The 14,769-nt window shown below is 41.6% G+C and overlaps 1 protein-coding gene across 3 annotated transcripts in view; it reads right to left on the bottom strand.

Moving 5' to 3' along the window:
- Positions 1-14,769, bottom strand: part of TEX9 (testis expressed 9) — a 41,470-nt gene that overhangs the window by 889 nt on the left and 25,812 nt on the right. The window contains exons 9-11 of one of the 3 annotated variants that reach the window (XM_054042550.1): positions 11,755-11,928; positions 3,805-3,939; positions 1,899-2,033 (exon numbers count right to left, since the gene is read on the bottom strand). In XM_054042550.1, the coding sequence (XP_053898525.1) occupies positions 1,899-2,033; positions 3,805-3,939; positions 11,755-11,928 (444 nt within the window). The remainder of the gene's footprint in view (positions 1-1,898; positions 2,034-3,804; positions 3,940-11,754; positions 11,929-14,769) is intronic. The other 2 variants (XM_054042552.1, XM_054042553.1) reach the window with 2 other exon arrangements.

Raw genomic sequence — 14,769 nt, 5'->3', positions numbered from 1 at the left:
TGAGATGCTTTTATAAGAGAATCATTGTCTTTCAAAAACATAACATTCAACTCTGCTTTGTATTTCTAGGAACCTTTTAAATTCATGTTTAAGACGACAAAATGTTTCTTCTGAGCAGTCTAAAAATACTTATCAGTTAAGATTACTACAGGAACTATTCAGAACAGAAGAATCTGCTGCTATTTTATCTGTGCATATCAGTTTTCTTTTTTAAAAAAGCAGTTACTAAAGCAGACTGCCTTAGAGACAGTTGGAGCCCACTACTGGTTACTAAACAAGATTTAGTGCCTTCATGACTTTTCGAGCTATTGAAGAGGTTGTCTGTCTCTGCAGTTTCAGTACTACAATTAACTTAAGATACTGTACTAGACCATAAGTATGGTATAAAAGTATATTACATAAACTACCAAAATCTCAATAGTTTACAGAAATGCTGTCTTCTCATGACTAATAAGCATAGTTACTTAAACTCCTAGCAGGGTGGTTGAGAGGGAAAAATGGTGGTAAACACACAAAAATAAGGACCTTGCTTTTTCACACTCCATCCTGACACAACCTACCACTCAAATGGGCAGCAGCTATTGAAGCCTGTAAAAGCCCCTTAAAAATGCCATGATGAGATCATATTAAGCTTCAGATCATATTACAGAGATTAATATTTTTATCATCCCTACACTTTAAATTGTTTTTAAGTAGAAAATTACAATCTGTCCTAGATTTTAATTTTTGAAGGTTGCAAAATCAATGTCCCATTGAGATTTTTTTTTTCTGCTGGCAGAAAAGTTTTCTTCAGTATAACTGTGTTCTTAGGGAATTAGTCTGATGTGGTAAACATTAAGCACAAGAAGCAGCTGATGTCCAAAAGGGATCTGAAATTTTAATCGATAAACATATCAGTTCGAAACAAAAGACAGCTATAACTCCTATAATACACCAGCCTCCAGCTCTGGAAAGCTGAAGGGATCTTCCACCTGTATCCTTTTTTATAAATAAGGCCTTTTCCAAAATATTCTCCTCTGGGAGCCTGTCCTCTAAATCTAGTGAGGCAATCATTTTGAACACCAAGCAAGCTGACTGCTGCAGATTGCAACTCCCTTCTTTCCAGATAGTATTTAGCTTCATTTATGTCCTCTCTCTCACTCCTAAGGTGGTCGCACTTCCTGACCTGCAGGCTACTTCCACCTATTGTACCCTTTCAAATTTGGCATACGAATATAGTACGAATGATCCAACCGATCTTTCCCTGTGAGTGCAATACATCAAGTTTATTTTGCCTAAGCTTATTGAAGTTCTTGTCATAGATTAGGAGGCTAAACATAATCAAAGTTATCTGTAGAAGACCACACAATTTCTGAAATAGCTCATGTAGGACAGAACATTGTCGCATTAAGGTAACATGTTAGTACTGAAAGGCCATGGTGCTGACATGTCTAAGCTTTATTTTACATAATTCCCAATTTAAGAGGTATTCCCTGCATTGTCAGGACAGCATGGGGAAGCTGCTCCTATCTAAGCTGTATTTGCTCAGCGAAGGAAGAGGCCGTTGATCTCAGGACTGCTCAATACAGCTTTCAGCAGCACTAAACACATTCCAATTCAGGGACAAAAAGCTAAGACAATCAATTCAAGAGATGACCTGTCCAGTTTTCATGATTTCTTGGTAAAAGGAGAAAGCCAGCAATGTTACTTGTACCCCCATAACAGCAGCAAGCCTAAAAACCCACATTGCCTAAACATACCACTTATTGGAAACTGGGGGGATGCAGATCTGTTAGTTCACGTTACTGCCAGAAAAATACTGATGGTAATCTTGACAATTAGCATTCGCAACCTGTATTGTGCAACTCTATCAATATATAAAAGTGAACGATGTTAACCTTTTAGGTTAATAGACTAACCTTTTGTCTCTTCAGAATATCAATTAACTTTAGCTGTTTCTTGAAACCTGTCATTAGCTCTCCTTTTTGTTTCTCCAGTCTCTTGTTTGCTATTTTTAGTTCTTCAAATTTTTTGTGCTCTTGGTTGGCTATGTCCTAGAGGACAAAAACAACCTGTTAGCTGTAGAATGGGCACCAGCAATCTGTGATATTTCAAAAGGAGAAAAAGACACATCAAAACTATTCTTTTACCAAAGCTTTTGACTTCTACCCTTAACAAACAAACAAACAAAACCCCACATCTAGCTGATAACTCTCTTCTGCGCTACTAAGGCAGCAAAATTTATACTGGTACCACAATGTGCATTGTTTCTGTGTGTCTTAGGCATGCATGGTCAGTTGTAATCCATACCTATGTCCACAGAGGTATCTCTTCTTTCAAGCTGTCAGAGATCTGTTTGGGTGCCCCCTTTCAGCCCCCCACTAAACTGCTGTGAGGGGAATTCAAGCCTCTGGATCCCCTGATTTAAGCCTCCAATGCCTGAATGGCGTCAGGCCACTGCCCTAATCTTGGGAACTGTAGGCACACTTGGGGTGCAGAATAGCTGGCACCCCCGTCTGAGAGAAGGAACCCACTGTTCAGATGCCTAGCGCATGGGTGCTAGGGTGACTCTTGACACTTGCTCATACCTAACAACACACCCTCTCCCAGAACTTCCACCTCAAAGGTGTGAATCTTCTGGTTTACAGTTCAACGCCTTCTCAAGGCTCATCATAATTGTGAAGCATATAACGCACACAATGCTTTGCACAAATCCAATGCATTATTGCTCTTTTACTTAATCATATAAAGCACATAAATACAGATCATATAGAAAATAAACCCTGCATGCATTTTTCTTCATTAGGTTACTCCTTCCTTAGGAGTTGGGGTGGGGGTGAGTGCATGGTTTCCCCTGCCTCATGTTGGGTAGCTTCTTGCTCATGTCATGGAATCTCACCTTCCCCAGCTTGAGAGACCTTTCTCTCACCTTCTCAGCACTTCCTCGTGTGATTCCCTATTTTATATGCCCCTTTCCAATGCCTGTCTTCCTTTATTTCATTTCTTGATAACCTTCCACCGCTCCAAAATAACCCTCCCTCCGGGATGCAGTTACTCTCTCATAACTTTTGTGTGGTCAAAGCACTGTCGTTATCCTTAAGTACCTTTCCTCACTCTGGAGTGTACCTGGTGCCTGGCCTGTCAGTAATGCTGGACAGATATAAAGGCATTCATGATACAGTTGTTTTTCATAGTAACATTTCGTAATTCCATAAGATCAACCAGAATTTGTGTGTTGTAGAGATGGATTTCCAAATAGTTAAACGTCTTCCTACCACATGCCAACGTCTGACAGTCCAGTGTAGTAGAGAGAGACACTCCCTAGCTATGTTTTTTCTAGACATAAGACAACATAGATATTCAAGAGAAATAAACTGCTTTGCAGTTACATGGCCAAATTTTGCCAACATGAATTATTTCACTTATAAGTGAAATATAATATTTGTCCCCTTCCATTTCTAATCATGTAGAATCTAATCTAATCAAGCAGATTGGGGCGCTGGGGAGGGAGGAGAGACAAACTCCAGCACTACACTTTATATAACCAATATGACATTTTTCAACAGGGGTTGCAATATTCTCTATACAGCTAGAACGTTTGTCCAGATACTCAACTGATTTGTTACAGTATTCTAATTGCCTGAATAACTTCTTCCAGCTTTGGATTGTCTATGAAAGACAAAACCCCCTCAAAACTCTTATTGCCATCCATTATTTGAGAGTGCTCACTTATTACATGATCGAGCCCTTTGGTGATCTTTAAAGCATTTTTCAACAGGGGGTTATACTTTTAAATCAGTTTATTTTTTTAAACCACTACTGTACCTTATTGCTTTGCTTCAGTTTATTCAGCTCCATTTTATACCTTTCTGCTTCCTCAAGAGCCCTATTTAAGCGAACTTCTGTAGCACTCTGACTGGTAGAAGCCTGCTTTTGTATGCGCTTTAGATTCTCTAGTTCCTAAATAAATTAAAAAAAGTGTGTTGAATAATGGTAAACCAATGAATCCCCCTATAAGCAACACAGAGCAAGAAACATGGCAGAAAGCCTGTTTGATCTTGTTTGGCCCTGCAGTAGAATCGGACTTCACATCTCCTACTTTTACAGTGCTAGAATAGTTCTGACTCCTACCTTGCTTTCTTTCCCACCCCCCTCTAGAAATTCTTCTATCTGAATACTAAGACAGGGATCAATGAGACCAGAGGAATGCACCATGGGCCAGTGACACTGAATCAATGTTGCAACACTTAAATCCCCTTGAGACAACTTGGTGTGCTGTCTAGTCTGAAAGACAGAACTAGAACGGCCTCTCCTTCTGATGCTACTATTTGATAGTGCTGTGAGTGGGGAGAAGGTGAGGGGATGAGGCAAAGGTGGTGATATGTAGAGCAGAGTAAAAGATAGAGATCGAAGGATGAAACTAACAGACTAAGACAAAGCAGAAGGAGACAAGAACATATGGTAGTCTGGCAGAAATGGCAACTCTTGTTACTCACGTGAAAGATGAGATGTCTCTACAAAAGCAGAGTCAGGTTTTGTAAAGTAATAACTAGAGAAAGGCTAAATCATTTAACCAAAAGATAAAAGAGAGTAATGTCTTAAGTATTAAGTCTGCTCCCTGAATTTGTGTCTTTTTGGGAATTGCCCCACTTTTTCATATTTCTGATATCAACCCTGCTGAGGCCAAGAGGTTGTAGTGGTGTTTTTTTTAAATGTGTGCCATTTGTGTTAGAAAGCTATCCTTAATGAAGCTCTATAGGATGAATGACTTGATTATGTAAGTGTCTGAATGACAAATCTGTATAGAAAAGCATTGTGGCAAACTAACACTGGATCATATGGATAGTGGAAGGATCCTTGACTTCTCCAGGCTGGACCCAGAGAACAGGAAGATGTGAAATCTAGAAAAGAAATGTGTGTCTGACTAAACCACCTAGATTCTACTGCCAAATTTCCTTCCCCCAAGATTTTGGACAAATAGAGTGGTTTTGCTACACTACGTTGTGTCAGTGAACAGGTCATATACAATACTGAGGTAGGATTCACTTTTTTTACCTCTGGAACGTACACACATTTTCAGGTAAGATAACTTGGAAATATAGATTCAGGCAGTAAACAAACAACACAGTCTGCTCCTCTTCATAGCATCACCATCTCTTCTCTTATGTTAAGATGGCAGAGCTCTGAATAAGGTCAATTGCTTGTTTCAGTCTTCAGTGCCATATACTCCACTTCACATTAAAGTGAAATTCTATCTTTTGGAGTAGAGCATTTCAGAACCTGGCAGCATAAAAGGATACAGGCAGTCCTCGACTTTAAGATGTTCAACTTACAACGAATGGCACTTACGACGTTTCTGAATTGACACCCTGAGTCGACTTACGACATTGGTTTCGAGTTTATAACACTCAGTCCTGCAATGGAGTGGATTGCAGTTCCGAGTTATGACATTTTGACGTACGATGCAATTTTCAGGATCCAATTGCGTCGTAAGTCCAGGGACTGCCTGTATATCACTTGCACAGTATGTAAGCTATTGGCTAACCTAATGATGTAACAAAAGGATGGTTAAATGCTCTTTGAATGTTCTGTTTGACATTGACTCCAGAGAGTAATAGAATGCAGTGGGATTTTTGCAGATCTATCAGTAAGGTTGTATTGTATTTTCATATCTTGTCAACTAATGCTACAAAAATTAATAAAAAATAAAGTTCTAAGTAACCAGGATTTCTGCAAATCCTTCATAAACAATTTTTAACTACTGATTTCTGTTTCCCAATTAAGTATCTGAAGAAGGGGGGGGGGGAATTACTGCATTAGGTCTTTTCAGATTTTTTTCTTAAATATTTTTGTTTAGCATAGCCTAATTTAGTTTAATTTAAAAAAAAAATGCTTTCCACTGCCCCTCTACAGTTACTTTAACAAAAGAGTTCAATCTCTCCATTTGCTCTTACAACTATAGGTGGCCAAAAATAATGTTGAAAGACAATCAGCTGAGCATGCTCAAAAACCACTAAGGTAAAAGCATAGGGGATACTTGCCAGATAATGGTTTTAAAACTACTCAGCAGCAGAGCAGTCTTAAAAGGGACAACGCAGAGGCCTTAGATATCAATATTCACAACAGCCAGAACAGACATTCGGGGGGGGGGGGGGGGAGAGGGCACAAAAATGGGCACAGGAATGTGTCTTATGAGTAACATGCATCCCAGAGGTGTTTCATATGAAGGCATATCACACTCTGAAGTTCAACAGCAGTGGGTTAGAAGTAGAATCTGAAGTCCACTAAATTTTTGGGAAAAGCAACAGAGGGTCCTGTGGCACCTTTAAAACTAACAGAAGTATTGGGAGCATAAGCTTTCGTGGGTAAGAACCTCACTTCTTCAGATGCAAGTAATGGAAATCTCCAGAGGCAGGTATAAATCAGTGTGGAGATAACGAGGTTAGTTCAATCAGGGAGGATGAGGTGCTCTGCTAGCAGTTGAGGTGTGAACACCAAGGGAGGAGAAACTGCTTCTGTAGTTGGAAAGCCATTCACAGTCTTTGTTTAATCCTGATCTGATGGTGTCAAATTTGCAAATGAACTGGAGCTCAGCAGTTTCTCTTTGGAGTCTGGTCCTGAAGTTTTTTTGCTGTAAGATGGCTACCTTTACATCTGCTATTGTGTGGCCAGGGAGGTTGAAGTGTTCTCCTACAGGTTTTTGTATATTGCCATTCCTGATATCTGACTTGTGTCCATTTATCCTCTTGCGTAGTGACTGTCCAGTTTGGCCAATGTACATAGCAGAGGGGCATTGCTGGCATATGATGGCATATATAACATTGGTGGACGTGCAGGTGAATGAGCCGGTGATGTTGTAGCTGATCTGGTTAGGTCCTGTGATGGTGTTGCTGGTGTAGATATGTGGGCAGAGTTGGCATCGAGGTTTGTTGCATGGGTTGGTTCCTGAGTTAGAGTTGTTACGGTGCGGTGCGTGGTTGCTGAGATTTTTGGGGTTTGGCTAAAGTGAGATCAAGGACCAAATCACCCTGCTTATCTCCACTGTTCATTAGATTGTTCTTGAGTCAGTTTTCGCCTTCTTAAGGCGAATTTGTGTCTTAATTTGTGTCTGGGATTCTAGTCATTCAGACCTCTGTGTGTGTGTTTGTGTAGACCAGAGGCCCCCAAAGTATAGGGCGTACCCCGCTAGGGGGATGTGGAGGAACATCCAGGGAGCATGCAGGACCTGGGCCAGTCCTCAAGGGGACAGGGAGTGAGCGCCACCCAGTCCCACCCCACCCCCAGCTCTGCTCTGGTCCCACCCCCACCCACATCCCCGGCTCCAAGCCCCAGGCCTGTCCCTGTCCCCACCATTAGCACAGCTCTGCTCCCGGCCCTGCATCAGCCCTCAGCCTCGCCCGCAGCTCCGTTCCTGGACTGGGGTTGAGGCTGGGGCGTAAGACCGGGAGCAGAGCCACACCTGGCTGCCTGTCCCTACCGCAACCTGGGTGTGGCTCCACCCCTAGACTTGGCTCCGCTCCCAGTCCCAGACCCACCCCCAGCTGTGACCCCAGCCTTGGCACCCTTGCCCCTGTCCTCATCCCCCACCCCCATCCCTGGAGCTGGAGCTCCACTCCCAGCCCCAACTACAGTGGGAGGTGGAGAGGGTGCAGACAGGTGTAAGGGAGGGCATGACCCTCAAAAGTTTGGGGGCTGCTGGTGTAGACAGTTTTGGCAAATTAAGGGTCTAAAATTTCTTCCTTTTCTTCACAGTCCTGGTGTATTTTGTGGCCCCTAAATTCGATAAATGTGAACAAGTGCAAGGAGGTATTTAGTGCCAATGATTCCATGGCTACACTGCTCATGAATTCTCTCCCCACTAGGCAGATAACAATGAACACTTACAGAAATTTATCTTCAGAGTGCTTTGCAAACAGTTAATCCTCACCACAGCCCTGAGAGGCACACAAGCATTATCAACTCCTTTACAGAGGCAGAGTAAAGTGACTTGCCCAAAGGAAATTAAAGGAGTCAGAACTCAGAAGTTTCTGTCTCCCATCCCATGTATCCATACCACTCATTCTCCCTGAGAGTACAGAGTTCACTCATCAAGAATTAATGAGTGAAAGAGAATGGGAGGAAGTGACATTTGCAGAGGGTTTGGGGAGTAGCAGAATTCAATTGTAGTGCCTATTCCAGGGAAGGAGGTAGCATCCCCTTGAAGTTTAATACCATCCCTCTCTAGAACAGAACAAACAAGAAGGTTGCTAAAATTATTTTAGGTGAGGTATAGCAGCACAGAGGATGGAAGCCAGCTGGTGAGTCTCTGTCTACATACACACAGAAGAGCAGCTGAGGAAGCAAAGAAACCTCAAAAGTTGCTGGGGAGCTAAGCAGGATCAAGAAAATATCCATCACAACCTCATTTCTGTATGGCTTAAATATTACCAACCATACAAAGATTACCTGGATTTTAAAGTAGCTTTTAAAATTCATCTGGACAATCAATATCAAGTGTCATCCACTGTACACACATATGAATACGATAAGTTTGGGACATTGAAACAGAGACAAAACCAAGAATATACTATAGTATAATAATATACTTCTTTAGACGTTAAGCTCTTCACTTGCTAAGGGTGCAGAGAATTAAAAGAAAAGTTTTACGTTAGAGAAATGAAGCCAAAGGCACAAAAATAAAACAGAGGTTAAAACTCATGCTATCCCAACCCACATATACAGACTCTCTAGACTCCAAAGATGTCAGTCTTCAATATCTGTGATCAACATAGTGCAGACTCAGCTTATGATATTCAGCCAAATTTTCTGAAACATATCTACAATTCATCTCTCTTTAATTAAATATTAATTAGTCTTGAATAATGTACTACAAACTTTGCCAAAGAACAAATAGCTTTCAAAACCAAAAGATCAACTCTGTAAGAGATTTAACTATTTAAAAACAAGAATGATTTTTTAAATCCATGTTTACTGGTAGTTAAAATTAAGTTTATGATTAAAAATATAAATGCTAATTCCCTAGAACATTGAAAATCATACTTGTAAATTAAAGAGAACTTTACACATTACTATTTTCCTCCAAAAATGGAATATTCTCATTCCTGACAAAACCATTGGCCCGGGATGGTGAACCGCGGCCAGTGGGGGCCACGATCGGCCGAACCTGCCACGTCAGCAGGTAAATAAAACTGGCCCGGCCCGCCAGGGTGCTTACCCTGGCGAGCCGCGTGCCGAACGTTGCCGACCCCTGTTTTGTACCAAGGACACGTGGTTTAGGCTCCAAGTTATGTGTTCAGTTTTCATTTAATCATTTTTTTAGATAATTTTCTCTAGGTTGTTCAGATATGTTTGATTTTAAAATCGACCTCTCCAGCTCTGAATAATTAAAGAAAAAAAACACATGCTGCTCTTAGCTTAAGTTCCAAACAAACAAAGCTGTGTATGTGGGCCATCTGGTATAACCAGGCACTTCACAACTTTGCATATGTGGCTTGTACTTGGAGCCAGGTTGGTTTGGTTTTGATTCCTTAAAATCGGAGTGTGATTATTTTAAAGGGACACAGTCAATTTACCAAAAAATAAAAACAAAGCAAGTGCACACACACATACACCCTTCCACCACCATGTACCTGCCTCTAGGGATGTTCTACACAAGAATGAGGGGAAAAAATTAAATATAGGAAAATGTGATTGTAAAACCTTAAAACCGTTGGGGGAGTCTGGGAGAAAATCTAAAACTATTCAATCTTTTTTTAAAAAATTGGCTGACTAGACACTATCTTTAAATCAAAATGTACAGCATCAGTATAAGCAGAAGTCAGTATGTTAACTGCAGATTTGACTGTAAAGCAGGGCCGGCCTTACATAGGGGCAAACTGGGCGAAAGCCCAGAGATGCTGTTATAAACGGGGAGCCTCTGGAGCAGGGGTGCGCCTCCCCCTTGCTGCTCTGCTAGCATCTGCAACCCCGCGGCTCTGCCCCCTGCTTTGGAGCCGCCCCTGGCAAACTGCTCCTGGAAGCTTCCCCTTTGCTGTACGGGGGAGGGAGGGAGGGAGGAGGGTGCTGATGTCAAGGTGTTCCCTGCCTATGTACCCCATCTCCACAGAGAGAGAGAGAAAGAGAGAGGCTCACCAAGAGAGGGAGGGAGCTGCTGGCGGCTGTTGCAGTGTCTGATAGAGCTTTCCTTCAGGTTGGTGAGTGCAGCTCTCTTAAAGGGGCAGCGTGCAGTCTCACACAGTGCCCCAGCTCACACATGCTGTTTCACACTCATCCTCCCAACACATACTTATATTGTTGTTGTTACTTGTTGGTACTTTCTGCAATGCAAAATCTCTGTAATTTTATTCTTTCAAAGTGCTATTTTATTTTTTTGACTGGTCTGTGCATTTCATAATTTTATTTCTTTCTCATGCTTACATTTAATTCTTTGAGTAGTGAGTTCTAAAATGCCTAACCTCTCCTGGCTGGAGTAATTATCATTATTACTTTTATCATCATATTGTGCTTTCTCATTCATTATTTAAAGTGGTACAATCAAATAATAGTGTCCTTCTAGAATGTAACTTTAGCTTGTACTAACCTTAGCAGTGACAGTTTAAAAAACATTAGCTAAACACATAACTTTAGATACTGGGCAAATGAAAGTTGCTTATTTTCAAATTGTATTTTTAGTTATATCTGTAAAAAAAACTTAAAATCTGCATGAAAATAAATGCAGTTCCAGCTATGATACCAATTGCAATGATGGAGTCAAATGTTAGTGAGTCACATACATAATTGTGATCGGTAAACATAAATGCCAAAATAATTAGAAAAATAAATTCCCTTTCTTAATAAAAGAGGAAAAAACCTTAATAACATATGTTAAAATTATGTTTTTAGTTAAAAACAATTGACTGAAAGAGTAGATAATAGCATTAACACAGATTTTAAGCAGATTTTATTTATTTGTATGTATCTCTAATAAAGATAGTGTACAAAGTATCAAATGTTTGTTTCTGATATCTGTGTTAAAGTTCTAGAACTGATACCTCAAGGCTTGGGATTGGGAATATCTTGCTGTATTATCTCCTGATTGTTCTAAATTTACATATAAACTTTAAACGTGGCTTAATTGGAGTTTGTATATATATAAATTTATATAACAATTAGATGCAGTGCTCCTGTAAGCTAATTCCTAAGTTATCTGCAGAAAATCTTAGAGTTTTCAGGTGCCTCAGAAGTCCCTGGAATCATGATTAAAGTTTCCTCCCCCCAAATCTGTAATGGCACCCTGGCTGAGCCAGGAGGGCCATGGGCTCTGGCAAGATGCGGCCCCCATGTGACAGCGCGAAGCCCACCTTGAGCCACACGCCGAGAATCAGGCACCACAAGCCACAGCAGCAGCGCAGAAAAGTGGCAATACACCATATACCATGCAACCCTTACTTCTGTGCTGCTGGTGATGGCGTTGCCTTCAGAGCTGGGCGCCAGCACCTGGCAGTATCAGGCCCCCGTGCCAGTGCTTAATTTGTGCCAGGGCTGAGCTCTAGCTTCTGGCATCTTTCAATACAAATTAAACACTGGGGGAGGCAGCCAGGCCCAGAGGGGAAGCCCAGGGAGCCCATGGGGGCCAGGAGTGATTGGGGGGGGGGCAAAATACAAGTTTGCGGAGGGTGCCATTTTCCCTAAGGCTGGCCCTGCTGTAAAGCAATTCAGGTAAAGGATGTACTTGTGGCAATTATATATTTTTTCCTTCAACTAAGGCTAAGGAAATGAAATGAATGACTGCATTACCTTTTCTACTGCAGTGAGCTGTTGCTGTAATCCTTCACTTTTCCTGTTAGCTTCCTCTGACAGCATTTTGTACTTTTCAATTTGAAACTGTTGAGTACTGACTGTTCGCTGGAGTCTAGCATGTTCTTCCTCAGTTTCTTTAACCCGAGAGTTTAAATTCCGATTCTCATCATCCTGTCAGTCAATAATTTGTAAATTTAGAAATCAATGAATGTTTTAAGAACGTGTTAGGATGAGAAAGCATTTTTCTACAACTTAATATGGAGTCATTAGTACATGTTTTTTGCAGATATTGTTGTGATCACTGGTGTCTTGTTGTTTTAAAAACTTTTTAAAAATTATTTCTCTCATAAGCAATACCTGATAACTCACAGTGGAGTTCACAATCCAGTTTGGTTAACAAAACAAAAAAATAATAATAATCTTAAATTTTGCTCTTAGTCAACACTTCACTAAATTTTAATTTTCTACCAAATTTTGTCTAGTCTTATTTGAACAATATGCCAAATTAGATATATGCTTTAAATAAAACTTCAGTAATTTAAGGTTCAAGGCACGGAAGATCACAGCACAATACTGTGATAGCCATCACTAGTTATAGAATAACGTGTATAGTAAAGCCATGTAGATGTTCTACAAAGTAAATTGAGAATAGTAACATATTTGTGAGAATGTATATAAATAAATGTTTTAAAAAAAAATCTCACTAAGAGAATTAAAGGGTGGATACTCTGAATTTTCATCACAATTACAAAAAAGTAATCAGTTCCCAACTTTTAGTGAGATCATTGATTTTTGAGTTACAATCACAGCTCATATTCTTGGATACCTCAAATACCCAAATTCATGTTTATTTTAAAATCAAATGGTATACAGCAACAGCTGAATTTTCATGTCCTATTTACCAAATTACATCCGTATTTTAAATAATGTTATGACTTAGAAATCATTTTTTTCCTTTAGAGTATGAAATATCATGAATATTGTCTTATAAATCAGTGTTAATACAGACAAGTCAAAAGACTTGGGGAAAAAAATCAAGCCACATCCAAAAGTGTTTGAGGAGAAAGTTTCTTCAACTTTTAAGAGAACAAAACTGCCCCATACCCCTGAAAAAAACAAACAAACATACTAACATGAACCTCCTTGAGAGGAAATCGGCCTTCTGCTATATCCCAAACTTCAACAAACAGTAAAAATTATACGTTATGATATCCTGTATGCTACTTATACATAGGGTTGCCAGGCGTCCGATTTACGACCAGAACGCCCAGTCTAAAAGGGACCCTAGAGACTCCGGTCAGCACTGCTGACTGGGCTGTTAAAAGTCTGGTCGGCGGCGCAGCGGGATTAAGGCAGGCTCCCTGCCTGCCCTAGCTCCGCGCAGCTCATGGAAGTGTACGGCATGTCCCTGCCGAACCACAGCCAATGGGAACTGCAGGGACAGCGCCTGCGGGAACAGACAGCGTGCACTATTCAGAACCGCCTGGCCGCGCCGCCACCTAGGGGCTGGACATGCCAGCTATTTCTGGGAGCAGCACGGAGCCAGGGCAGGCAGGGAGTCTGCCTTAGTCCCGCTGCACTGCCGATCGGGACCCGCCTGGCCAGAGTCCACACCCTGAACTCTCTGCCCCAGGTTGGAACCCCCTCCCACACCCTAACTTGCTCCCAGACCCTGCACCCCCACCCCAACCCCCTGCCCCAGGTCGGAACCCCCTCGTTCACTCTAACTCCCTCCCAGAGCCCATACCCCAGCCCCGAGCCCCCTCCTGCACCCAAATTCCCTTCTGGAGCCCGTGGCCAGGGGCTGAGGCTGGGGCCGGGAGCAGGAGACTCAGCTAGGGGCTGAGGCTAGAGGCAGGAGCCTATTTCTCTCTCTGCTCAGGTGGAGATCATCCCATGAGAACAATCCTCAGTCCACGAATACCTCCCGGTGGTCATACATCCCAGAGCCCTCCCCTATAGAACCATTGCCTGAACCATCTGTTGATCATCATATTGTCTCTCCTTCATTCTCCTCCTCTAAGGAGGGGTAGAATCATGATGAAAGTCACCCGAGCTTCCATTTCTTTAAGCATCTTCCCCACGCTGGCATAGTCTTCCTTGATGTGTCTCAGAGAGAATCTACCAGTATCATTTGTTCTTCAGAAGGAGGATCAGTGGATTCTTTCCTGCTCCCATTAGGATTCTCTTCAGCTTCGGGTCCACACCCCATGTCTTAGCTCCCAGCAGATAGCACACCCTTGTATTTTCTGGATCAGTTCTGGTGAAAAGCCCACCTGTTTTTCTTAGTAAGGAGTCCCCAGTCAAGTAGACCTATCTCTTCCTGGTGTTGGTGGGGCTATAAGGGCCAGAGAATCACACCCAGAGCAATATAAGGGTGGTACTGCCCCAACCCCCATCAATTCCTTTGCACTGGACTCTAAGATGGGAAACTGATACAGAAGGGACAGAGGGTGGTTCATGGAATACAGTCTTCACCCACATCTTGAAGAACAGTAACAGTATATTTTTTTCCTTTTAATGGTTGCAGACATGTATTTCACTAGTACAAAGTGGGGCTCAGAGTCTATTGAAATAGTGACTGCAGAACTGCCTTCCCAAAGTTTGTATCTGACTTGATGCCATAGTAATTGCATAATGTTTCTCAAAAGTATGTACAGAAGACCATGGTGCAGCCCTACAAACATCCAATATTGAAACATTGCTGACAAATGCAATCAATTTGGCCTGAGGCCTTGTCAAATGACCCTATAACATCTGTAGGGGCATGGTCTGAGCTACTTCATAAGCTGTAGTAATACAGGAAGTTATCCACCTGGCAACTGTCTGCACAGAGACCACCTGCCCTTCCATTCCATCCACATAAGAGACAAAAAGTCAACTTGATGAATAAATGATTTGGTCTTTTCCTGATAGAACACCAGGCACCACCTCACATCTAACATATGAAGCTGTTATTCATCTGCATTTGAGTGCGGCTTAGGAAATACAGGTAAATAAATAACCAGGTTA

This window comes from Malaclemys terrapin, chromosome 10, assembly GCF_027887155.1.
Source record: "Malaclemys terrapin pileata isolate rMalTer1 chromosome 10, rMalTer1.hap1, whole genome shotgun sequence".
Classification (NCBI taxonomy): Eukaryota; Metazoa; Chordata; order Testudines; family Emydidae; genus Malaclemys; species Malaclemys terrapin.
Note: the sequence above shows the minus strand (reverse complement) of the source record. Positions and strands in the feature narration are given on the sequence as shown.